The 27,995-nt window shown below is 39.3% G+C and overlaps 1 protein-coding gene across 1 annotated transcript; it reads right to left on the bottom strand.

The window, feature by feature from the left end:
* Positions 1-94: 94 nt before the first annotated feature.
* FAM76A (family with sequence similarity 76 member A) lies at positions 95-27,995 on the bottom strand. The gene is made up of 9 exons (XM_036914945.2): positions 27,786-27,995; positions 26,470-26,534; positions 24,072-24,126; positions 23,198-23,350; positions 18,966-19,123; positions 9,555-9,641; positions 5,137-5,272; positions 2,788-2,889; positions 95-2,329 (listed from the first exon to the last, which is right to left on the bottom strand). The coding sequence occupies exons 1-9, from the start codon at positions 27,864-27,866 to the stop codon at positions 2,243-2,245; spliced, it is 924 nt and encodes a 307-aa protein (XP_036770840.1). The 5' UTR covers positions 27,867-27,995; the 3' UTR covers positions 95-2,242.

The following is a 27,995-nucleotide window of genomic DNA, read 5'->3' as shown; positions in this document are numbered from 1 at the left end:
AACATAAACTGTTTTCTAAGTTGAAGGGACAATGGGATATGTCTATTGGCGAATGGTAAGAAATAAATGAAATAAACAAACCCAACAATTATACTTGAGTCAATATGAACTTTTATTAACACACATTTTTCAAAGTCTGTACAAACCAAAACACTCCTGTGTTTTAAAATGTCCATTATTACAAACATACAAATAAACAAAAGGTGTTACCAAAAGTTAGCTACTCAGTTTCATGGAAAAACAGAGTCATGATTTTTAAAAACCAGTCTCAAGACCGAAATTTCTTCCTTCCCTTTTTGGAACTTGTGGAAAGTTAGAAAATGTGTGGATTTGCTTTATATTAAATGCCAAGACCTTAAAAAATGATTTAGTATAAAACTATGTGTTTTTATATTGTCACTTCACGTAACAGAATTTCTCGTCTTTAAAATTAAAAAAAAAAAATACCATGACCATAACTTTCACAATCTTTTCCCCATAGTCAATGTAAATGAATCTGAAAAATATTATCTGACAGCTTATCTTTACTTAAAAGTTTCTCATCCAAAAAGTTACAAAACTATTTAGCACTGCTGTTTCCCCTGCTCAGAAGGGAAAGTTACATTCCCTACTAGAGTGATAGGTAAGACACATGGCCCATTACTTCTCTGATCAGAAGGATGCCACCCATTCCCACATCTCTGTCCAATTATGTGCCAGGCTTTGCCTATGAGAATGCTATCACAGATGGTAAGCATTTGCTTCTAGGAAATGCCTGACAAGTCAAACTTACTTTGATTTTGGTAGACTGAGGCACAGATGTCATTTGCTCTCAGGATTAACTTTAACTCCAGTACCTAATCCTAAAGTAGTTGGTTTTACTCTATCTCACGGCACACTACACATCTCTAATTTCTTCCACAAACATCACAGGGAGGCCCCAAGAGTACAGCTAGAAATGCAAATCTAGCTGCTCTCCTGGAAAAGGAAGTACACATGCCTATTGGATCAAGAAGGGAAAACCGGACATAATTCTGGCTGAGGCCAAGCTGCTCCTGAGAAGCACCTATTTTCAACACCTTCCCATTTTAAAAGCAGGGAGTGTACAGGCTGGATGGGTGAGGAGGAGTGGGGAGAAGGTACATTCACATCATTTCTCCCAAACTCAGAGTCCACACTTGAGCAGTTCGTACTGACCCCCCAAAATGCTCTTTGTGCAAATAGTATACCATTTTGAATCTGCTCATGTGAAAAAGAATGTTCTCTGATAATGGCCCAGTATGACAATTAATATAAGCAAGTGAAGGATAGTTTTGAAAAAAGAAGTGGCAGTGTGAGAAGTTAAAATCAGTCACATAAAACAATCAGGACAGGAGCAGGGGAAGGAAGTGTCCAGTACAACCTGGACAACCTTTCCGCCCTTAAAAAGACAGGCTGCTCAAACTTCTGCTACCTTCCTTAAGCATATTCTTAAATACTCTTCAAAGAAATCCTCCAAAAGGCACTTAACTCCATACTTATGCATTGAATTGTTTCTCCTTAGCCATCAGTTTTTAAGACTCCAAGGTAACAGGAAAGAAAAGATCTGATTATTTTACTAAAAGCTAGACAGTAGGACTTTTTTAAAAGAGGCATCACTTTTACAAGAAGAACAAGCTGGGTTATCAGTATTCCTTTATCAAGAAAAAGTTTCTTTTTAAAAAATAAATAAAACTCTGGCTATACATAGTACAAAGTTCATACATAATATACCTGGAAAAAAACCCAAGAGTATACCCTGAAGCAAAAGATTTACTGGAGAGAGAAAGCCTCTTCCATTGTACGAAGTCTTAAGGTGGCAGTTTTTAAAGTTCAGAGGGTGGCAGTGATACGTATTTAATGCCAAACATTTGCTCATGGGTATGGCAGGATGCAATGATGGACCAAAAAAAAAAAATTCTGCACATAACACTGAGCAGTGACCACCACACACAGAAAAAAATAGTACCAAAAAGAGAGAGAGAGAAATAGTAGTACTGAGCTAAGTATTGGAGTGGGGTGGGAAGTGTGAGAGAGTGAGAGAGCTTGAAACCCCAAACATTCAAGCATGCAGTTATAACAGGACAAACCAGGTGTTTCCATTCAGCCCACTGCAATCACACAAAGGATAACTGTAATAAAATAGAGATTTCTTAAGAAAGCTTGCAATTCCCCGAGAACAGCCAGGTCGCCAACCCTAACCCAGAAATCCATTTGCTGTTGCTGAGGGCATCCTCGCGGTCTCTCACGGAGATGTTATAGCTCCTGACTTCTCAGACTTCTTGCTCTTGGACAAGGCAGCTGCCTGCTTTAGCAGCTCTCGGTTTTTGGCCTAAAGAAAGAAAGAAAAAATCAGTGACAGAGGATGTTTTTCATGCAGATGCTGAGGCAGACAATGTAGAGGGTCAGGAAGAGATGGGCAAATTCTAGAGGGAGAAAACAACAAAGCTCCAGGGCTTGGTTCAGGTGGAAGAAAGTATTTGCTGGAGGTTAATCAGAGTAGTTCAGTCTCCTGGGATCCACTGTTACAAAAGGATGTTTTATCAACACAAACCATGGAGTGCCTTAATGTGGTGGATAAACAGAATTTTGATTCAGACATTTGGAATCACATCTGGTTTATCGAAAAACCAGAGGATACATTCCAATGTTTTTGAAGAGAAAAGATCAAACACATTTCAAGAGGGAGACAATAAAAGACTTCTGTAAGGGGGATTAAAGTGACTTGTCAATATTTTCAAAATCTAAGGGATGATCACTGAAAATACAATCAGTAAATACATTAGTCACCTGCAATTGTTCTGTGACTTCTTTGTGGGTTTTCTCCATCTGATTCATTTTGGCTCTCATCTGAGATTCTTGGTATTGAAAATCAGCCTTCAACTCTGTGATCTGAGGGAAAAAAGGCAGAGTGATGAGAAGAAATTTCTGTGAAATGAAAAATGTTTTGGTACCAGAGAGCAAAATAGTCTCCCAGATTAATGAACTCCAGGGTCTCCTGAAGATCCATACCTAAATAAAAACCAAGGAATTCTGTATCCTATTTTTTCTAAAGATTACCTGAAAAGTACAGAAAATCCTGAAATACCATTTCTGATACTCTAGCAGATTTTAAAGATGTCATGTATTTAATGTATGCCAAAAATCCTCCAAACACTCACCTCCAAATAAATCAATGATTGTAACACAGTATGTCCAACAGTTTGAGAGAAGCCAGAGAATAATAGCCACTGCCATTTACTAACTTTTTACCCTGTTCCAGGAAAACTATCTGATTATATTACTATATTCAATCCTATGACAAAACTAGAGGGCAGTATTATTTTTTCCCATTTTATAAATGGGAGAACCAAAGCTTACACAGGGTAAAGTAATGTGGCTAAGATCATACATGTTAGCAAGTGGCAGAGCTAGAATTCAAACCCCAGGCCTTCTTCTATTGACTATGCTATTCAAGGAGCAGGAAGAAGAGATACCTAATCAGAGAAGCAACGTGTGAGCTGAGTTTCGAGGTACAATTAGCAACTGGTACATGAGGTAAGAAGGGCATCCAGGGAAAGGGAACAGAATGGGCATAAGAGAGAGTGTGAGACAACTGAGAGTTTGTTCACGTGACTGATGAGCACAGAGAGTGGCAGAAGAGGAGGCTAGACATAAGCAGGCATGATGTGCAAGGGCCTGTGTTCCATGACAAGGAATGTGACCTTGATCCTGAAAGTTATGGGGAAAAAAAATCTATTTCTTTTTCTCCTTTTAAAACCCAACTTGGCAAACATTTTGTCCCTACTTTGAAAATCCTTTTATGTGATATTCTGATTCAGTCTGTGAAGAAAATACACTTGGGTCTGCTTTCATCTAACAGTCATGCAGTAAAGTGGAAGCAATATAGTATCTCCCCATGAATCTCCACCTTACTGGCAGAAGAAAGCATGGAGCCCAGTGAACAGAGTCAGAAAAACTGCATTCATTCTTTTGTTCTGCCATTTACTAGTTGTGTGATTTGGACAAAACATTAAATTTCTTTGGGTCCATTTCCTCATCTGTAAAATGAGGTAGAAATTAGATGGAAAGAATGCATGTATTTTATATTTATTATAAATGTCTTTGTTAGCCATTTAGAATGAATCACAGCATTCTGAACTTGGTATGAAACAATATATAGCTTCAGGGGCAAAAAGAGAGCTAGAGGATGGGACTGGATTCCTAAGAAGAAAAATTAGAGGCATTCTTCATCTATGAAATGATGATGATAATCCCGACCTCAAAGGTTTGTTGTGAGGATAAATGAGTTAATACATATAAAGCACTCAGAATCAGGAAGAGTAAGCATTCAATACAACTATTATTAATAGATTAAAGTAAAAGTGAGATATTCTCTAAGAACTGGAAAATAAGAAATAAAACCCAGGAATCAGAACAAGGATGTAAGAAGTTCCCCTAAAAAGGGAAGATGACTCTTAGACCAGATAAGACTTTACTAAAAATATTAATGTGTTTAAAAGAGGGGGACACTCAGGGAGTTGTCAGCAATGGAAGCAAAGTGACAAGAGTTATGCAGGAGGCCTAGCTGACTTGGCCCACATATTTTGAGTATTACTGTCCCACAGACATGGGCATCCCAATAATAGAGATGGAGGTACCAGGTTCTCTTAGCCTGAGAGCATTAACAATTCCAATTACATAACTATCTCTTCTTGGCCCATCTCCATGCTCATTCAGCACCTCCTGGTTACAACTCTCCAAAGACACTTATGCTGTGAAGAATAGTACTCAGTTATATGCCCCACTGTGAATTAAGAGTAGTACTCAGTTACATGCCCCCCTTAATCTCTGTGAGCTTGGTTAACGAACAGGAGTTCTCCCTTAGAAGTGGAAGCTCCCTCCAAATGCTGAGAAAAATCAACTTTCTAAAACCACTTGACTGAGGTGGATTTACCACAGTAACATCATGTCATGAGTCACTTGACAGACAGCAAGTCTCTGCCCTGGATATCCCAACCTTGCCATCAGACCTCTCTCAATGCATCAATGGTGAGTACCCAGCAAACAGCAGTTAAATAGAACCAGCACCACACCTTACTGTACCACATACCTTACCCTTGCATCATTCTGGCCTGAGAGGCATTAACTAAATTGTACCTTCTTCTCTTTCTCTAAAATCATTTGATCCTTTTGATGAAGCATCTTCTTCAGAGTAGCTACTTCTTCCTTCAGTTGGGCGATGATGACAAAGTGATCAGTGCCTGGTGAGTCCAGAGCCAGGTCTGGGGAAAAGCTGAGTAGAAAAATGGAGCGGAAAAAACTGTAACTTAGGTGGATATACTTTTTTCTACCTGAGGACACAAGACAGGTCACTTGACTGCAAGCTCAAGGGCAGGAGCAACTATTTAAATTCCCAGCAATTAGCACAATGCTCCATACATACCAGACTCAATAGTATTTGCTACAAACTGCACAGACAAGGGGACCATCAAATAACTATACCAACCAAAACCACAACCCACAACTTGCCTGCAGCATCTGGTCTTATGTTCAGGACTAAAACAAGTGCTATTTCCTAAGAGCCAAGATATTCTGTTTCAGGTTCATTGAAAATCCCCAATTATTTATGGGTGAAAGTGTCACAGTTTTTTGTGATTAGATAATTTCCTTAGAACCCGGATAAGTTATCAATTGTAAGCTCATGCATTTTTTTTTAAAGTTCCCCACAAAGCTCATCTTTTCATTGTTTTCTGCCCCAAAGCACTATAATGTGGTGCAGCTGCTGAGAAGCCACTGTATTCCATCCCAGGAGCAGTCACTCCTTTTTTAAAATGATAAAAAGATGAAATTAATAGGAAGGAAGCCAACTTCCCCTATGCTGCAACTGGCCTGTTGATTGTCACTTCCAATATCAAGAATTCTGTGATATTTAGTTAGAAAGGAACAAAGAGGTAGCAACTCCAGAGTCACATCACAACCTGGGTTTTCCACATTTTCCTCCCAGTAACAGTATCTGAGTATTTCTTTCTGTTGAAGTGCCAGATGAACTCTGTTGTCACTAGAGTCTCCTAACCAGGACCAGTTTCACGGAATCTGTTACCCCTGAAACTGTACGTGCCGTTCTGTGTATACATACACATCCAATAGTGGTTTCCAGGGTAAGTGGTTTCCATGCGCTCACTGGGTGGTCAGAGATGTCTTAGACTAAAAACAAGTTAAGGAATTATTGTCAAGAGGTTCAAATCCTGCCCTTCTTTATAGTTCCCAAAGGAAGCTCTTTATTTTCCCCAGGGCAACCTTTAAAGTAAAACACAAACCTGTTTTTCCAAAGCAGATGCTGGAATACTGATTCCCAACTCTGTATATCAGTGTAGCAACAACTCTAGCTCTCCCTCACTGTTGGTTCTTTCCTACATCTTAAACCACATCTAATAACCAGCATTTCTCTACACAGGCAGAAACTCCAAAGAGCATGCTGAACCTGAACCACTGGACATCCTCATAGTTACAAAGTCAAACATTTCCATGGCTAGAATGGGAAGACACAGTCCATTGATAAGAATATTATCCCCCAGTGTATAAAGTATATGAGAAGAGTATCAGAAGAATGGATCAATGCTTTCCCAATTGATGAATATGCAGAATTTCTGGGTAATAAAAAAGTAAATGCAAAATAAAAAACAAGACATGAAGGTGAACATGTTGAAATTATGATCCTCACCAGTAATGGGCTAGTATAAAGAACTTCTGGCTGTTCCAAAAGCTCCCAGTGCCCTGCGCCACCTGTTCCTTGGGAGAGGAGTCTTCCCATGCCAATGAATTGTTGACAAAACCAGTCCTGTCTATACTGTGTTAGGGCCTGACCTTTCTAACTCTCTAATCTCTGATAAATAAGAAAGGCTAGGAATCAAAATGAAAAAAGATGGCTAGGTTAGCAAGGCAGAAAATCAGATCCTGTCTCTTTACAATGACAGGGAACTCACTGCTTCTCCAGGAAGCTTATCTTTTCCAAAAGCTTTTAATTTAAGAACAATCTTCCTCAGATTGCGCCAAAATTTCCCTGACATTCCTGTCCATTGCTCCTGGATCTGTCCTCAAAGGGCCCAGATTAAGTCTAGTCTTTCAAACTTATTTCACATGGAGAGTAAAATAAAAATTTAAGAAAAGGAAAAGAGTGCATTTTAGAAACAGAAAAACCACAGAGTGTGCCTGGATGTCACCCACTGTTGAGTGCTTTTTTATTGCCAATAGAACAATAAATAAGTATGATCAAAAACTAGTTACTGCATTTTCTTAGAAAGCAAGAAATGAATTCAGATTTTCCTTAAATTGAGGTTTTTGTTACAATTTTAACAAACAAACTAGAAAATATGAAGGGGAGGCTGTGGATGTTGAAGGATACTAAAAAAAGATTAAGGCATTTTGTATGTATAAAACCATTAGAGAAATGGCATTATAAATAAAAGCACCTAAAGCAGTATGTTCTCTCTGTACAATACAGCTAATAGATAAAGAAAAAGAGGAGAAAGATAATGAAATATGCCTCAATATTTAAAAAATAAATGACAGGGGAATGTGAAAGCATAGAAAGGTCAATGCAAAGCTGTTAGCAGAAGATGCAAGGGGATAAAAATGAAAAAAGAGCATAAATTTAAAAGTATATGGATATTTTTAAAGTGGGGCCAGGAAAGTGGACTGTGATTAATTAAAAACTGGGAGGCAGCTACAACAATAGTTGAGAAACAAGACACAACATTTGGTACAGAGGTGAATCATATTCAATGAAGTTTTTGGTTTTCATGACACTAAAAAAGGACTATCAAAAAAACAAACAAAGGCGTGTCAGAATGTTTTCAAAGTGAAAGAAAAGAAAAAAACACAAAAGGAAAGATGTAATTTACCTTGGGCAATGAAAAAGAAAGCAATGCAAACAAGGGGAATAGACTGTTAAGACTGCTAATGCAGGAACATTCAAATGGAACTTGTATATGTATGAAAATAAGCTTTGTGGCAGCAGAAAAACGTTCCAAATTTTCAAGTTATTAGGGCAAATTATTCTTAAAATTAGCATGCATACTTCAGGAAAAAATGATCTTTTCCAAAGGACATTATGAAAGACTGTGTATCTAAGTTAAGGACCAGCATCCAACTTGAGGAAAACAATTACTGCTGGTGACCAAATGCACTAAAACACTCTGAATGAAAAGCTTCAAGTTTTAGCTTGGTGTATCCATAGCAATGGACAGCAGGAATAGTGGCAGTATCTCAAGAACAAACTAAGCTAAATCTTTAAGGACTGGTTGGTTGGTTCAACTACAGATGATGAATGAGCTTTTTTCAGATCATTCAAACACAGCCTGGGTCATAAGTGAACACAAAACAGAAATGAATCTGAAGGCTGTGGGATTCGGCTTAGGCCTTTATAAAGCAAGATATTCAAAAGGGTTCACTCCTTGAAGTAGTTTTTGCAGGATCATGCACCCTGGCAGAGGAGATGCGACAATGTGTGCCACAACTACTTTCTTCAGAATGGCCAGATTAGTGCTCAGAGAATAATAAAGCTGACCAGAAATAAGGTCTTTATGGTTCCTACCCCTATGTAATCTGAATATCTAAGTTAAGCATTTCCAGAAGGTTCTTCAATTCAAGGAGTTTAAAATCAACAACACTCTAGCTGTTACAAAGACACCTGGTAGAAACTGAAATTAAGTTAATTAAAAGAGTTAACAGGAAAGAGTAAACTTCACAGATGCTTCGTATGCCCTAAATAAACAAATTCAGCCTTGATAAGCCTATATGCCGGTCTGTTTCCATATCCATCACTGGCTGGGAGGGAGAGCTGAAATTGTGAGGAGTTTTCAGAATGGTGATGATTCCAAGAATTTTAGGGAAGGGTGTGTCAGTTGGTCTCACTTCCTGGGGCCTACAGGAACAGGAAAATGGTTGGCCCCAAGACTGTTGGGAAGCAGTCCACTGCACCAACACAGACAGGCCACTCTAGATATTAGGACAAAACGGCTCGTAGGAGGAAGCATTACTGAGAAGGAGAGGAAAGTGAGGAATAAAAATATGCATTTACATGGACTTAAAATGAAACAAATATTTAAATGCTTCCCATTCTCTCATGGTCCAGGTCTACATTGGGCTGTCTTTCTGTATGTTAAGGAAGAATGAACTATCCCTCACAGACTGAAAGACACTGACTTAACTCTAACTCGTCTCTGATCTGACTGTCAAGACCAACTCTTCCTCTGTCTGGAGGAGGCTACCGGCACAGATCACAATGAAAAGCATCCAGCTCTTGACTTCTTAGAATTAGTGTGAGGGTTATTTGTGGACTGCAGAATTCAGCTGCTATTAAATCCAATTATATGTACTTGTCTTTTAACAACAAGATTAGATTTATAAATAACTATCAGTGCTGCTTGTTTATAAGAAAGCAAGAGGCTAGCATAGTGACCCTAAGAGGTTCACTGACAATCACAGACTAGCTCGGAGGCACACCCTGCTTTCCTGTTTCAGGAACTGTGTATGCATTTCCAATGGAACATATGCACATACTCCAGTTGGCTTACCTGTCTCCATTGGTTGTGATTGACTCAAACTTGGATTTTTTCTTTGGGATTTCATTTTGAATTGAAGATGTGGAAAGTGTTTTCTGGCTTTTAATGGCAAAAACAGAGAGGCACACATTAGAAATCAAAGATTTATAAAACATCACAAAGAAAAGTCTATTGAATGGAACCAACATAATATAATAGCTCTTCTATGCAAGAGCTAATTATTCTTGATTATTAAAATCCACCAAGGTGGACTAGTGGTCACCAAAGAGGAGGGGTGTGGGAGGGCGGGCAGGGAGGGAGGGAGAAGGGAATTGAGGGTATTATGTTTAGTACACATGGTGTGGGGCATCACAGAGAAAACAGTGTAGCACAGAGAAGGAAAACAGTGAATCGCTGGCATCTTACTACACTGATGGAAAGTGACTGCATTGTGGTATGGGTGGGGAATTGATAACATTGGTAAATGTAGTAAACACATTGCTTTTTCATGTGAAACCTTCATGAGAGTGTATATCAATAATACCTTAATAAAAAAAAAAAAATCCACCAAGAGAGGAGCCAAGATGGCAGCATGAGTAGGGCAGTGGAAATCTCCTCCCAAAACCATATATATTTTTGTAAATACAACAAATACAACCATTCCTAAAAGAGAGACAAGAGGATACAGTACAACAGCCAGCTACATCTACATCTGTGAGAACTCAGCACCTCATGAAGGGGGTAAGATACAAGATACGGCCCGGCGGGACCCAAGCACCCCCCCACCCCAGCTCCCCAGCGGGAAGAAAGGAGTTGGAGCGGGGAGGGCATGGAAGTGCAGGACTGCTAAATACCCAGCCCTAGTCATCCACACCGGGAGCACAGACACACATTGCATGGTGTGCTGGATATTAGAGAAACGGAAAAGTAAAATCTGCGGGTGGGTCCCAGCAGCCGGCTCCCTTGGGACAAAAGAAAAGTGAGTGCCTTTTGAAAGTCTTAAAGGGACAGGGGCCTCAAAGCTGGACGGAAGCATCCTGGCACACTCAGCCCAGCAGCTGGGAATCCTGGGGAACTTTGGGCACCCCAGAACCCTGGGAGGCAACAGCCCCGAGGACCCTCATGGTGACAAACAGCCTACCGGTCGTTCCCCCTCTAGGGCAGCCCTGCCGCAGCGGCCGAGCAGCTGGGGAGTGGCCATGCATGCGCATACAGTGCTGGAGCAGCTGGATAGCGGCCGCACACAGCAGAGGAGCACCAGGGAGCAGCTGCGCCCACAGCAACCAACCAGAATCTCCTCTCAGTGCGCAGCCACCCGGGCCAGACCCAGAGGCTGTCGCTGACGTGCAACTGCCGGACACAGGCAGAGGAAACTGGGGCAAGGAAGGCGTGAAAGGGCGCCATTCTCGCAGGAGAGCACACCCGGCACGCCTGCCACTCCCTGCAGGGCTCTGGGCTACCCTGACGGCGACCCCGCCAACAGCACCTTAGGGGATTAATCCGGAGGCTGCGCCAGGTGTGCAGATAACTGACACAGGCAGCGGAGAAGGGCAAGGCGACCAGCAAGCAGGAAAGGACTTTGTTCTCTGAGCTGACACATGCGCTACCTGCCTACAACTACCTCTATCGCCATGAAAAGGCAGAAGAATTTGGTCCAGTCCAGAATTACCCAGACAACCCCCAAAAGAGGGCCGGGGGAGACACATTTAACCAATCTTCCTGAAAAAGAATTCCAAATAAAGGTCAAAACCATGCTCATGGACCTGCAGAGAAATATGTAAGAGCAAAAGGATCAAGTTGGGAGGGAGAATATAGAAATAAAGCAATCTCTGCAAGGACTTAAAAGCAGACTGGATGAGGTGCAAGAGGCCGTTAATGGAATAGAAATCAGAGAACAGGAACACAGAGAAGCTGAGGCAGAGGGAGATAAAAGGATCTCCAGAAATGAAAGAATATTAAGAGAATTGAGTGGCCAATCGAAACGGAAAAATATTCGCATTATAGGAGTACCAGAAGAAGAAGAAGAGAGAAAAAGGGATAGAAACTGTCTTTGAAGAAATAATTACTGAAAACTTCCCCAAACTGGGAGAGAAAATAGTCTCTCAGACCATGGAAGCCCACAGAACTCCCAACAGAAGGGACCCAAGGAGGACAACACCAAGACATATAATAATTAAAGTGGCAAAGATCAAAGACAAGGACAGAGTATTAAAGGCAGCCAGAGAGAGAAAAAAGGTCACCTACAAAGGAAAACCCATCAGGCTATCATCAGACTTCTCAACAGAAACCTTACAGGCCAGAAGAGAATGGCATGATATATTTAATGCAATGAAACAGAAGGGCCTTGAACCAAGGATACTGTATCCAGCATGATTATCATTTAAATATGAAGGAGGGATTAAACAATTCCCAGACAAGCATAAGTTGAGGGAATTTGTCCCCCACAAACCACCTCTACAGGATATTTTAAAGGGACTTCTCTAGACGGAAGCACTCCTAAGGCTAAATAGAAGTCAATAGAGAAAATAAAATCTCAACAAAGAAAGCGGACCAACCAAATACTAACTAAAGGCAAAAAAATAAAATCAACTACTCACAAAAGCAGTCAAAGGAAACACAAAAAAGTACAGAATAAAACACCTAACATATAAATAATGGAGGAGGAGGAATAAGAAGGGAGAGAAATAAAGAATCATCAGACTGTGTTTATAATAGCTTAATAAGAGAGTTAAGTTAGACGGTCAGATAGTAAAGAAGCTACCCTTGAACCTTTGGTAACCACGAATCTAAGGCCTGTAAATGCAATAAGTACATATCTTTCCATAATCACCCTAAATGTAAATGGACTAAATGCACCAATCAAAAGACACAGAGTAACAGAATGGATAAAAAAGCAAGACCCATCTATATACTGCTTACAAAAGACTCAGCACAAACCCAAAGACATACACAGACTAAAAGTCAAGGGATAGAAAAAGATATTTCATACAATAGGGAGATAAAAGTAGGTGTTGCAGTACTTGTATAAGACAAAATAGACTTCAAAACAAATGAAGTAACAAGAGATAAAGTAGGACATTACATAATGATAAAGGGCTCAGTCCAACAAGAGGATATAACCATTATAAATATATATGTACCCAATACAGGAGTACCAACATATGTGAAACAAATACTAACAGAATTAAAGGAGGAAACAGAATGCAATGCATTCATTCTAAGAGACTTCAACACACCACTCACTCCAAAGGACAGATCAACCAGACAGAAAATAAGTAAGGACACAGAATCACTGAACAACACACTAGAACAGATGGACTTAACAGACATATACAGAACTCTATACCCAAAAGCAGCAGGATACACATTCTTCTCAAGTGCACATGGAACATTTTCCAGAATAGACCACATACTAGGCCACAAAAAGAGCCTTGGTAAATTCAAAAAGATTGAAATTCTACCAACCAACTTCTTAGATCACGAAGGCATAAAACTAGATCTAAATTGTACAAAGAAAACAGAAAGGCTAACAAACACATGGAGGCTTAACAACATGCTCCTAAATAATCAATGGATCAATGACCAAATTAAAACAGAAATCAAGCAATATATGGAGACAAATGACAACAACAGCACAAAGCCCCAACTTCTGTGGGACGCAGCAAAGGCACTTCTAAGAGGAAAGTATATAGCAATCCAGGCCTATTTAAAGAAGGAAGAACAATCCCAAATGAATAGTCTAAAGTCACAATTATTGAAACTGGAAAAAGAAGAACAAATGAGGCTCAAAGTCAGCAGGAGGGACATAATAAAGTTCAGAGAATAAATAAATAAAAATGAGAAGAACAAAACAATAGAAAAAATCAATGAAACCAAGAGCTGGTTCTTTGAGAAAATAAACAAAATAGATAATCCCCTAGTCAGACTTATTAAGAGAAAAAGAGCATCCAAACACATCAACAGAATCAGAAACAAGAAAGGAAAAATCACGACGGACACCACAGAAATACAAAGAATTATTAGAGAATATTATGAAAATCTATATGCTAACAAGCTGGAAAACCTAGAAGAAATAGACAACTTCCTAGAAAAATACAACCTTCCAAGACTGACCAAGGAAGAAACAGGAAATCTAAACAGACTAATTACCAGCAATGAAATTGAAGTGGTAATCAAAAAACTACCAAAGAACAAAACTCCTGGACCAGAAGGATTCACCACTGAATTTTATCAGACATATAGAGAAGACATAATACCCATTCACCTTAAAGTTTTCCAAAAAATAGAAGAGGAGGGGATACTCCCAAACTCATTCTACAAGGCCAACATCACTCTAATACCAAAACCAGGCAAAGACACCACAAAAAAAGAAAATTACAGACCAATATCCCTGACGAACATAGATGCAAAAATACTCAACAAAATATTAGCAAACCAAATTCAAAAATACATCAAGAGGATCATACACCATGATCAAGTGGGATTCATCCCAGGGATGCAAGGATGGTACAACATTAGAAAATCCATTAACATCATCCACCACATCAACAAAAAGAAGGACAAAAACCACATGATCATCTCCATAGATGCCGAAAAAGCATTCGACAAAATTCAACATCCATTCATGATAAAAACTCTCAACAAAATGGGTATAGAGGACAAGTACCTCAACATAATAAAGACCATATATGACAAACCCACAGCCAACATCATACTTAACAGCGAGAAGCTGAAAGCTTTTCCTCTAAGATCGGGAATGAGACAGGGATGCCCACTCTCCCACTGTTATTCAGCATAGTACTGGAGGTTCTAGCCACGGCAATCAGAACAAACAAAGAAATACAAGGCATCCAGATTGGTAAAGAAGAAGTCAAACTGTCACTATTTGCAGATGACATGATATTGTACATAAAAAACCCTAAAGAATCCACTCTAAAACTACTAGATCTAATATCTGAATTCAGCAAAGTTGCAGGATACAAAATTAATACACAGAAATCTGTTGCTTTCCTTTACACTAATGATGAACTAGCAGAAAGAGAAATCAGGAAAACAAGTCCATTCACAATTGCTTCAAAAAGAATAAAATACCTAGGAATAAACCTAACCAATGAAGTGAAAGACCTATACTCTGAAAACTACAAGACACTCATGAGAGAAATTGAAGAAGATACCAATAAATGGAAACACATCCCATGCTCATGGATAGGAAGAATTAATATTGTTGAAATGGCCATCCTGCCTAAAGCAATCTACAGATTCAATGCAATCCCTATCAAAATACCAACAGCATTCTTCAATGAACTAGAGCAAATCATTCTAAAATTCATATGGAACCACAATAGACCCCAAATAGCCAAAGCAATCCTGAGAAGGAAGAATAAAGTGGGGGGAATTACACTCCCTGACTTCATGCTCTACTCAAAGCCAGAGTAATCAAGACAATTTGGTACCGGCACAAGAACAGACCCACAGACCAATGGAACAGACTAGAGAGCCCAGATATAAACCCAAGCATATATGGCCAATTAATATACAATAAAGGAGCCATGGATATACAATGGGGAAATGACAGCCTCTTCAACAGCTGGTGTTGGCAAAACTGAACAGCTACATGTAAGAGAATGAAACTGGATTATTGTCTAACCCCATACACAAAAGTAAACTCAAAATGGATCAAAGACCTGAATGTAAGTCATGAAATCATAAAACTCTTAGAAAAAAACATAGGCAAAAATCTCCTGGACATAAACATGAGCAACTTCTTCATGAACGTATCTGCCTGGGCAAGGGAAAAGAAAGCAAAAATGAACAAGTGGGACTACATCAAACTAAAAAGCTTCTGTACAGCAAAGTACACCATCAGTAGAAAAAAGCATCCTACAATATGGGAGAATATATTCATAAATGACATATCCAATAAGGGGTTGACATCCAAAATATATAAAGAGCTCACACACCTCAACAAACAAAGAGCAAATAACCCAATTAAAAAATGGACAGAGTAGCTGAACAGACACTTTTCCAAAGAAGAAATTCAGGTGGCCAACAGGCACATGAAAAGATGTTCCACATCACTAATCATCAGAGTAATGCAAATTAAAACCACAATGAGTATCACCTCACACCAGTTAGGATGGCCAACATCCAAAAGGCAAACAACAACAAATGTTGGTGACGATGTGGAGAAAGTGGAACCCTCCTACACTGCTAGTGGGAATGTAAATTAGTTCAACCATTGTGGAAAGCAGTATGGAAGTTCCTCAAAAAACTCAAAATACAAATACCATTTGACCCAGGAATTCCACTCCTAGGAGTTTACCCTAAGAATGCAGCAGCCCAGTTTCAAAAAGACATATGCACCCCTATGTTTACAGCAGCACTATTTACAGTAGCCAAGAAATGGAATCAACCTAAGTGTCCATCAGTAGATGAATTGATAAAGAAGATGTGGTACATATACACAATGGAATACTATTCAGCCATAAGAAGAAAAGAAATCCTACCATTTGCAACAACATGGATGGAGCTAGAGGGCATTATGCTCAGTGAAATAAGCCAGGTGGAGAAAGACAAGTTTCAAATGATTTCACTTATCTGTGGAGTATAAGAACAAAGAAAAAACGGAAGGAACAAAACAATAGCAGACTCACAGAACCCAAGAATGGACTAACAGTTACCAAAGGGAAAGGGACTGGGGAAGATGGGTGGGAAGGGAGAGATAGGGGGAAAAAGGGGCATTACAATTAGCACACATAATGTAGCGTGGTGGGACATGGGGAAGGCAGTATAGCACAGAGAAGACAAGTAATGATTCTATAGCATCTGACTACGCTGATGGACAGTGACTGTAATGGGGTATGTGGTGGGGACTTGATAATAGGGTCTATCACCATAATATTGTTCATTTAATTGTACATTAACGATACCAAAAAAAAAAGGTAGTATTTGTCTTTCTCTCATTTCTCTACTTCACAAACTCATTTTCTCTAACTCACTTCATTATAACTCATTATACTCAAAAGTAGTATATGTCTTTCTCTAACTCATTTCACTTAGCATGATGCCCTCCAGGTTTATCCATGTTGCTGCAAATGGCAAATTTCATTTCTTTTTATAGCTAAGTGATATTCCCCTGTATGTATGTACCACATTTTCTTTATCCATTCATCTGTCAAAAGACATCTGGGTTGTTTCCTTATCTTGACTACTGTGAATAAAGCTGCAATGAACATGAGGTTGCAGATACCTCTTCAAGATACTGATTTCCTTTCATTCAGATATATCCCCAGGATCACATGGTAGTTCTATATTCAAGTAACCACCATACTGTTTCCCACAATGACTGTATCAATTTACATTTGCACTGACAGTGTATAAGGGTTCACTTTTCTCTGCAACCTCACCAACATTTGTTATCTCTTGTCTTTTTGATAACATATCCTAACAGGTGTGAGATGGTATTTCACTGTGGTTTTGATTTACATTTCCCTGATGATCAGTGATGTTTAGCACCTTTTCATGTATCTATTAGCCATTTGTATTTCTTCTTCAGAAAAAAGTCTATTCAGGTCGTTTACCCATTTTTAAATTAGGTTATTTGTTTTTTTGGTGTTGAGTTATATGAGTTCTTCATATATTTTGGGTATTAACCCCTTATCAGATATATGGTTTGTAAATATTCACTCCATCCTTCTTGAGTGCTTCTAGAATACTGTTCTCAGGCTCTACCGAGTTATATTCTCCAAGAGCGTGGTTTTAACAACTGCCTATACATTGGCTGGAAATGGTGCTTCCCAGATCACCTGCATCATAGTCATCTAGGGTGGTTATAAAATGATGCAGATTTCTGGACTCTATTCTAGGTCCTCCTGAATTAAACTGCAGGGTGGGGCCATAGGCATTTGCATTTTAAAATAACCTTTATTCCCACTAACTTTTATGTGTACCAATGGCCCATGTCCAAACCTCTCTAAACTCCCACTAAATAATAAATCTTGATCTTCAAACTCAACTTTTCAAACTTTGAACTTCTCTTTCCCCTTCCTATATTCTCTGTTAAGGATTTACCTATTTACCCAAGAACCTGAGAATTATCATTTACTCGCATAGCTTCTGCCAATCCGTATGCTAATCAAATATCTAATTTTCTCGTAATTCTCCCTCAAAAGTATCTTCCTGAATCTGCCTCTTCAATCTCTGGTGCCACTGCTACAGGTGAGGATCTCATATTTACATGTCTTACCTGGACTCTTACAAAAAGCTTTTTAACTAGGCCCAGTCTCTTTCTCATCCAATGTAGTATTCAGAGTTTATTTATTTATTTATTTTACTGACCCCAGGACCAAGTTGATGCTCCTTACCAGGTATGCAGAATCCCTTTTCTTCCCACTCCCTGGCTCCCAGCCATAAGCTTCAGCAACACAAAAGGACCTGCAATCCTCCAGGAGTCTGTGTGGTCTCATGCCTTCCATGTCCTTGCAAATGCTACTTCTTCAGCTTAGGATGCCTCTGCCCATTCCTTATCTGATGATTCCGACTCATCCTAAGATCTAGCTCCAACATCAGCTCTTCTCCCAAGGCAGTTAATTACTACTGCCTCTCATGTTGTATTTTGATGTTTCCACTGTGGTGCCCACTGAATTACACTGCAATTGATTTGATTACAGGTTTGTCTTCCCTAACAGAGCACACTCTTGGTGAGCAGCATGATCTTTTAATTCATCTCTATACTCCTAGCAGAATCTCTGGCCCATAAAAGTACTTAATAATGCCTGTGAAATGAACAAAATCATAATGGTAATAACAACAGAGTAACTAAAATGTACTGAATGCTTCCTATATGCCAGCTACAAAACTAATTACTATGCATGTACTATTTGTCTTCACAATACTTCCACAAGGTAATATTATTATTTCCCTATTTTAAAGATGGAAAAACCTGCCCCAGATGCTACACAGAGAACCTGACAGAGCCAGACTCTCAACAACACTACAGATACTCTGATGAAAGAAAGCTTCAGACAACAATGAAAGGACAATCTCTTTGACTGGATGTCACCAGGATAAACCTAGAACATTTATAACCTTCTGGCCAAATATGCATAGAAAAGCTGCATCTCTCAGAAAGTGAAATGTCCAATCTTTTACAGAGATAACCCACTCTAAGGGTGAGGAGAACATTACATGTAAAAGTGGGGTAAATTCCCAAACTTTTCAGACATAATACAAACCAAATCAGAAAATCCCAGCATCTTATGGCAGTTTCTCTGGCCCTTGGAAGATACATGAATTGTAAAATATGACAAAGGAGATTCCTCCTATAGGCTAGTAGAGAGAATAGGAAAATGTATGCAAAGCGGTATGGCTAACTGTGAGCATTACCACACAATTAATACAGTATTATCTGACCTACTGGCACCTCTAGTCCAATCCTGGGGTTACCTGTTATAATGGCTGCCACCACTCAGTCGACTGTACTGCTCCTTCTCCTGGTGGCTGGCACGGGAAGAGCTGCTCAGGTGCTTCCTCTGCTCTTTGGTCTTCTGAAGGACCCGTTTGTATGAGAGTGTGCACAGCCAGCACAGCAATTTCCCATCTACCTGGAAGATAAGGAGACAAAGATAAAGAAGAGGGAATGTAATACATGGATACTACATGAGTATGGGGAGACAGACCCTCTGGGCTAAGACCCAGTTCTGCCATTTATAAGCTGTGTGAACTCAGGCAAGTCACTTGAGCTCTCTCAGGCTCAATTTCTTCACCTGTAAAATGAGGGATAACAGTACCTACTTCAGAGGACTATCCCAAGGACTTAGTAATATAATGTAGGCAAAGCATGGTGCCAGGCACATAAAAACTGCTTAATAAATATGAGTTGCTAATTTTATACATCTTTTTGTTTTGTTTTTCTTCAGCTTAATAAACACAGACCAAAGTTCCCACAAGGGTTTCAAGACACAAATATCTCCATGGTGCTCATTAAGGAAAATTCAGCAGGGAGAAGATGAATATAAAATTTATACTTCAGTTTTCATACCTTATAAATGGCTCACAAAATGGCATGATCGGTATCTTTCCTTAGATGGGATGTCCCAAGAAAAAGACCAATGGGCGAGTAGCTTCCAGGGCCCCAGTACCTGGTGGTGGCCTGCCTTGGCACTCTGAATTAGAAAAAGCTGATCCCTCTGGGGAAACAGTTCTGCACCAAGGAGCAGGGCTAGGAAATCAGGATGGGGCTTCCACAGTCCTCTGAATCTGGGGAGCCTCTGTGCAGCACTCAGACTTCTGAGTGTGTGGGGGAGCCTGGTGCAGGTGGCAGGGTGGCAGGGCTGGCTAGAATTATTCAGGTTGGGGAGGAGTGTGCTCATAATCTCATAAAATTTTAATTTTCATATCTTGTCCCTGAAATCAGATCTTGTGCCCCATCTCGAATGTGGGTAGGCCATGCCATCATTTATCTAAAGTACTTTTTTCTTGTTAGCAAAAGACTGTTTGCACCCCCACCCCACCCCTGACCTATTAGCAAGTCCTTCAGTCTGAATTTACTCACTTTTTTCCAACTCCACTGTTTCCATCCAAGTAAAGCCATTCTTATTTCTCAAAACCCCAAAAGCCACCCAGCTTATCTACTTCTCTGCTCTTAGGCTCTTATAAACCATTTCCACCTACCTGCCAAAGAGGGCTTTTTATAAGTAAATCTGATTGTGTCTCCTCTTTAAAGCTCAATGGTTTCTCCTATCTAGTATAAAATCTGAACTTTTTACAATGGCCCATTTTGACTTAAATATAGCCCCCACCTGCCTCTATAACCTCATTCCCTTTTTTTCCCCTCTTGTTCACTTTGTCTTCTTTCTGATCTTCCCATGTGCCAAGCTTATTCTTGCCTCAGGGTCTTTTCACAGTGAACCTTTGTCTTCCAGAGATGATCATGGCTGCTACCTTCTCATTATGGCAGCTTGAGCTCAAATGTTCTCTTTGGAGGTCCTTCTGATTGCCCAATATAAACTGGCCTCCCCAGTCATTTTACTACATACTCTATTTCTTTATAGCACTTAAGTCTAAACTTTGAGTTCATTGATGTCCTTGTTCTTACCCATGTCTTTCTCATACACATGAATATAAGCTCTGAGAGTAAGCTCTTTTCTGTTTAGTTTATTAGTGTATTTCCATTACCTAGAATAATGTCTGATACTTGATAAGCACTTAACTATTTGTTAAAGAACAAGAAATGAACTTTGAAACCAAACTTCAATCTGGTTCATTTCATGGTTATGGGATATGGCCTGAGGCTTGATTTTAAAAACAATCTGGAAGACTTTACTCAAGAGCTTCACTGAAGAAGGGTTTGAAAACAAGGGAACTCTACTGAAAGAGACAGCATTCAACATAAAAATCACCCACTGAACCATGAGATGCTCTATTTCAGATCTCCACTTTAAAAATATAAAATTACCCTCTGGGAAATTAAACTATCATAAAGAAATAATCATAGACAGTACTGACTGAGTACTTAGCATGTGCCAGATTCTTTCTGAAGGGCTTCATTTACACAATCAATCTTCATAACAATAATGAAGTCTGATCAGCCTCACTTACAGATGAGAAAACTGAGGTGCTGATAGATTAATTTGCTCAAGTCACATAGCAAGTAAGTAATAGAACCAAGATTTCAACCCTGGCATTCTGAGTCCAGAACCACTCCCAATCCCTAAGTTTAGCCCTCCTTAAGTTTATGAACACGTGACTGAGGATGCCTGAAATATCTAAACACTTAAGGCAGGATTATAATTATCCTTGATTGAAACTTCATGAATTCTAGATTAATCCAATTAATAATACTATAGGTACTATTTGTTGAGTTACATTATGTAATGGGCTAAAAATTAAATGTTTTATACTGATTAAATCTCTTTATGCCCTTGTGAAGTAGCTACTATTATTCCCACTGGAAAGTTGACAAAATTGATGCATAACACAAGTAACTTGCCCACAATCATTCAGCTAACCCAGGTCTGTGGGTCTGCAAAGTTTATGCTCTAACTATTATATGCTACCTCCTGATTATTTATTCAGTTTCCCCAACATCTTGATTCAGGGAAGACGTGCCATAGTTAGCAGGCAGGAGTATTCTGGTCATTGGAAAGTTATATCTTCCCATTGTAAATTAATTAATTTGGTTAGCAAGAGCTCTTGAGAGCCAAAGTATCTCCAAAAAGCACTCTGGACACTGAAAGAGTTTATGTACTGTATTCTTTCAGTTAAAACACATTTATGGAAGAGAACAGACTGATGGTTGCCAGAGATTGGGGTCGGTGAAACGGGTGAAGGTGGTCAAAAGGTATAAATCTCCAGTTATAAAATAAGTCATAGGGATGTAATGTACAGCATGGTGATTATAGTTAATAATACTGTATTGCACATTTGAAAGTTGCTAAGAGAGATCTTAAAACTTCTCATCACAAGAAAAAAATGCTGTACCTATGTGTGGTGATGGATGTTAACTAGACTTATTTGGTGATTTCACAATAACATACAAATATTGAATCATGTTATATACCTGAAACTAATATAATGTCAGTAATACCTCAATAAGTAAGTAAATAAGTAAACATAAAACAATCGGTTTAGTCACTTTTAAAAAAGTATAAAATGAGAAGCACAATTTTTTTCAATAACTAACAGCAAGCTGGAAGATATACTTCAGATATTTTGGCCATGTCAGGTTAAGAGAGCTAAAAGGGAGAGGAAATAGTTCTCAATAAGTATGATGCATATCAATCTAAAAAATATGTATTTATTGAGGATCTCCTACATGCTAGGCCACTGGAAATGTAGCAGAGAAGATGGACAAAGAGCTCCAAAGATGGACAAAGATTCTGTGGGAGTGGACAAACATGTAAGCAAATAAATTATTTCTCACAATGTCACATGCTATGGTGACAATAAAACAGGGTAGTATGATAAAGAGTGACTAGGGGAGTTAGCAGAAGGTCTCTGAGGTGGTAGCATCTGAGCAGAGATCTGACAGGAGGAGCCAGATATATACTGGAGAAGGGTGTATCGGGGAAGGTACAGCCAGTGCCAAGGCAGGAATGACAGCGGCATGTCTAAGGACTGGAAGGTGGCCTGGGCAGCTGGAACAAGGTGCAACATGGGAAATATGACGGGAGATGAGACTGGTATGAGCCTCGCAGGCCATGGAAGGAGTTTGGGTTTTATTCTAAGTGCAACTGGAAGCCACTGGAGAGTTTTAAACAGGACATTTCTAAACCATTTTGATCCTACCAAGGTACCTTCATTCCACATAGAACTTTACGTCATCATCTCGTGACCTTTAACTTTGACAGAAACATTTAAAGAGAGAGTAGAACTGTTAATATAACTATATATTGCTTAAGCCACAAGCTCTCCTTTACAGAGTTCTATATAATTTTGCCAATCACCACTTCACTTATATGGGATACTGATCCCTGTAATTCAGATTTTCATGAAATCCTAACTCATGAAATGTTAGAATGGTCCACATTTGGTAAATGAAGAAAACAAAGACTGGATATCTTCTTCAAGGTCAGTAACAAAACCAGGAGAGGAACTGAGAATTCTTTCTGTTATATATTAACAAAATTGGCCCATTTTAATTTCTCTGAAAGAAAAAAAAAGTACAAGAAATTTACCTTTTTTCTATCATCTTTCCTGTCAAAGGCACATTGCTGTTTGCACTGTTCACAGGAATATGGTGGTCCATACTTCTTCTCTGAATTTGTGCAGCGCTGGCATTTGTTGCCAATAAATGCTGCAATTATGTTGCAATACTGACAAGGTTTGGGCTTAAAGAGAAAAAAGAAAAGGTCATAAAGTATATTATAAAATACCAGTGCATTTTTTAAGCAACGATTCCTATTATATAGCCCAAGTCATGGTTAAAATGTATTCCCAACTTCATAAATTTCCTTTCACATTGATCAAATTCCTAACACTATGTACAGTGTTTTTCTGCACAGAGCCATTGATTTTAAAATAAATAAATGAACAAATAACAAAAACCCATTAGTGTATACGCTGGGATTTCTATGAGAAATTTACAGAACGAGCTCTTTGAAGAAACCAGTAAAGAGACTGAAAAAGTCTCTTTGCCTTTAACAGTGTATAAACATGCTGGGAAAATGACTGCAAGGACATAGTATCCTGAACCCTAACACTGAGAGAGAAAGAAAAAAACATTCCATCAAAATGAATAGTCAACTGTTACCGAACAAAGAGGTCAAGTCATAGGATCCATCTTTCCCCTCCTCTATCCATACTGGTTACTAAAGCCTCTCAAGGAAAATAATAATCACAATCCTGCCGCAGTAACTATAAACAAAGAATTACTCAATATGAAGTACTAGCTAAATTTGAAAGCTCAAACACTAGATAATTTTTCTGAGAAAATATTTATACATACTAGTTATTCTAATAAAAACAGCGTAATTATCTTAATAAGCCATAGAATATAATGTTCCAAGAGATCTGAGTATTCACTGTTAGGTACACAAAAAGCCTACTTACCGTTCCATACAACTGCACATTCTGAGCACACTTCTTGCATATTGTATTGGTTTTACTGTTGAGAATAAAGAGATACAAGGCTTTTTTATAAGAAAAAAGTTGTTTTATTTGAACATCTGAAAACTGATTCCTCCTTTAGCCTAAGGAATTTGCTCATTGCTAAGTGCCAAGGCGATATATGGTCTGGACACTTGGTTAACTGAAGGTTAAGTATCTGACCAACAGCTCTTTTAGTTATTTAGATACTAATTTTATTAGCTTAGATAAAATGAAGTTTTGGTTAAAATGGAAAGTGAGTCACTTTTCATTATGATGTCTCCAAGTTATCACTAAGTAAAATTATCAGAAATGGAAAGGACCCTCAAAAGAGTATTATGTTAGACTGAAATGGACTAGCAGGAAAGAAACTAATACTCTTCTTCAATTCAGACGATTCACTGAGAAATTGTGCTGAGGAACAAAGTATATGTGTTTGGAATATAAACTTGTAGACTCTATCCATCTTGACCTTTCTTTGTCTATATTCTCCTCTGCAAAAACTTAAGAAAATCCTAAATGTGAGAAACAGATGCCATGACCAAATATTCTGTCAATATTTCCAATTTCTCTAATTGCTAACCACTGACAAAAACAAACAAACAAACGTCTTTTGCCTTATGAAGATCCAGAGGTCATAATATTACCTTAACATCTGAACTCATAAACTGCCTTGGGGAAATAAAAAATCATCTTCAAATAAAATCTAACTCTTTACCAAGGGAGGTACAAACAAATGCCTGATGTGGAAGAACAATTTAAACAATATGCTGGGAACTAAAAGTAGAAATCACATAAAAATCCCTATTCACTATTTTGTAAATATTTTCCCATACAATTCCTATGACAGTGACCATAAAGTTAAAACAAACAAAAGAAAAAAACCTCCAAGTAGAAAACATTTAAATTGAGATTTTCAAACAAAATATTTTCCAGGGCAATTTTCTGCCATTAAAAAGGGTGTACAGTAAGTGAAGTACATTGAAAGAGACTTCTAGAAAGAAAATTCACATCAGGGATTCTGTGATGTTAAACATTCTGGTTTATGTTTATATTTATTACTGAAGGAGTGGGATATATATATATACAAATACTTACAAATGCTCCTGACATCTTAGAAAAAATGCAAAGAAAAACTCTGTGACCCATCACGAATTTTTATGTACAGTGTGAATTACGAGTCAAACTTATCTCACTCCACACACGAAAATTAATTCAAGATGGATCATTTACCTAAGTGTTAATGTTAAGACATAAAGCTTCTAGAGTATATTCTTTGTGTTTCCATTTATACGAAATTCTAGAATAGGTAAAACTAATCCCGAGTGGAAGGGAAAATCAGTACAGTAGTTGCTTGGGGGAAGCTAAGAGGGTGGGAATTAACTGAGATGGGGCATGAGAGGTGATGGTAATGTTGTGTATTTTGATAAGGTTTGGGGTTACACAGATGTATACTGTTTGTAAAATTCACTGAATGATGTACTCAAGATTTGAGCATTTTACTGTGTGCAAATTTGACCTCTAAAAAGATCAAGGACTATAAGCAAATACTGAACTCTAGTTAATGATATGCATGCTGAAGTGTTTAGGGTCAAGGATACTCATGTCCCCAACTTTAAAACATATCACAAATAAGACAGAATAATACATTAATGGATAGAGAGATGGCTAGATACAAATACAGTAAATGTAAATTATACAATCTAAATAGTAGGTATTTGGGTGTTTACTGTCTAATTCTTTCAACCTTTTTTGGTTTGAAAATATTCCTAGACTTGATATGAGGCTGACTTTTAAATTAGGCTTCTAGGTCTATGCGTGAGCTAGCAAACAGATCCCACACTGCTTAATGTACTATCATCTACAGTTGCAGTTCCACAAGAGTTTACTTTACCAATAAACCACTGCTGTTTTTGAGAAGTCCCCCATGATGTGTGTTCACTACTCCTAAGTGTTTTCGCACTTTAAAAATGAGAGTTACACAAGGCAAGTGAGTTTCAAATGTGAATAGGGTTAACAAACCCTTTATCGGGATTGTCACATTTCCAAAAGTATCTTCTTTTGGCTTATACATTCTTCATGCTCTGTATGTAAATACACTGTAACATGAAGCCCATATTTTACTATTGTGGTTTCTTAGTGTCATAAAGTTCATAACCACAATATAAAATGCTCAAAGATCTGAAAAACAGTAACTTAAAAAATTTAAGCAATGGACAACTAGGGAATAATATGTATATTTACACCCCTCTATGTGTTATAATTTAAAAACTACAGAATCTGTACAATGAAATGCAATCAATTACAGACTTTTAAGAGGAAAAAGCCTATTAACATCTTTCATGGTCAATGAAAACTGTACCTCTCCTGTTGATACTCTGTCCTACAGTAGGTGCACTTGACAACAGGGTGTGCAATCCGACATTCCTGAAATGAAATGAGGATATGATTTCAAAAGGCAGTCAGAAATGGAAACAGCCTTCAGTAGGAGGCAGAAGACCTGGGTACTATTCCCAGCATAGCTACTGTGCTTGAGTGAGTCACTTAAACTTTCTGGGCCTTATTTTTTCTTCTACAATACTGGCATCGCTGCCATGCATTGATGTGGGAGTTGAGTAAGAAATTATACGGAACTAGTCATAAATTGTAAAACAAAGGTATGTACGAATAAGCCTCATATTAGGAATCAGAAGCCCTGGATTCTAGTCCCGGTTCTGCCATTGACACTGTGATTTTTGGGCAGGTTCACTTGTGAAATGAAAGTGCTGCATTAGAATCGTTATTTCTTACATATATAGTACTTAAAATCAAGTATTTGTAAGGCCAAAAAAGGCACTCTAATATCTTGAGTTTATCTCATACACGGTAAACAGTGACAAAGTAATGGCCATTTGAGGCAACAGTGACATACAACGATGAACTGTCCGTATCAGAGACACACACTCGGGATAACTGGGAATATCTCAACATCACTCTCCGACCGGCTTGGTGACTTTTAGCTGTTGCCCCACAGCACTTCTATTCTTCTACTCATTTAAATAGGCAAAGCAGGATGAAGTAACTTAAACGAAAAAGAGAACTTAGACCTTCAGGGGTAAAAACTGATTAGCAGCTGGCTAGGGAGAGGACTGAAGTTCACCAACTGGATGGTGAAAAATCATCTTTTTGCTTCGTGTGCTTACTAGTGGGGTTTTTCTATAGAGCCTCGTCACCTCCGACTCTGAGACTGGCTGAAAAGTGTCCGTGAGGCGCCAGAGTTCGAGACGCTACTCCCAGGTAGCATCTGACTCTGGAGTTCAGTCCCAGGAGGGGCAGGCGGTCCCTCAGTCTGCTAACCAGGCAGACCCCGTCGACGGGGAAGTCAACCCAAGAGGGATCTCCGGCGCTCCTAGTCGGGGAAAGCAGGGGACCCGCTGTCTCCTCCCTCGACCCCACGGGGTCCGAGAACAATCTCTCGCGGTTGCTAAGCACCCGGACACGCCGGCCGCGGGGTCCTGGACTGGGTCCTGGTCTTCCCCACGTGCCCCATTGGCCCCCAACGGAGCGGGTGCAGCTCCTCAGCGAAGCGGGCCTGCCACGCCCTGCCCGGGAGACCCCGCCGAGCGTCCCCGTAGAACCGGGGGCTCCGGGCCGCGCTTCCAGCGTCCCAGTTCCCGGCCGCCGCCCCAGCCCGCGCACCTTGCACAGCTGCTGCCCCTGAGACAGCGCCTCGAAGGGGAAGCGCTGGTGGCACTTGGTGCAGGCGTAGAGCGCCGCCATGTCTGGCCCGGGCCGTGCTCACCACCTAGCCGGCCCGGCCGCCGCTTTATCTGACAGTCTGAAGCAGAAGCTGGCGGCGGCGGCGGCGGCAGCAGGCTGAGGGCTGCGGCAGGCGAGAGGGCCGGGTGT

The sequence above is a fragment of the Manis pentadactyla genome, chromosome 4, assembly GCF_030020395.1.
Source record: "Manis pentadactyla isolate mManPen7 chromosome 4, mManPen7.hap1, whole genome shotgun sequence".
Lineage (NCBI taxonomy): Eukaryota > Metazoa > Chordata > Mammalia > Pholidota > Manidae > Manis > Manis pentadactyla.
This window is presented reverse-complemented; position numbering and strand designations above follow the sequence as displayed.

What these genes read in the sequence shown, in the direction of transcription:
- FAM76A (XM_036914945.2), bottom strand. Translation starts at nt 27,866, where the DNA reads ATGGCGGCGCTCTACGCCTGCACCAAGTGCCACCAGCGCTTCCCCTTC. An exon ending in ACAGAGTATCAACAGGAGAG is followed by an intron (nt 24,127 to 26,469) that starts GTACAGTTTTCA and finishes TATTCTCAACAG; the next exon opens with TAAAACCAATACAATATGCA. An exon ending in TTTTAGAGAAAGAGAAGAAG is followed by an intron (nt 2,890 to 5,136) that starts GTACAATTTAGT and finishes TTTTTCCCTCAG; the next exon opens with ATCACAGAGTTGAAGGCTGA.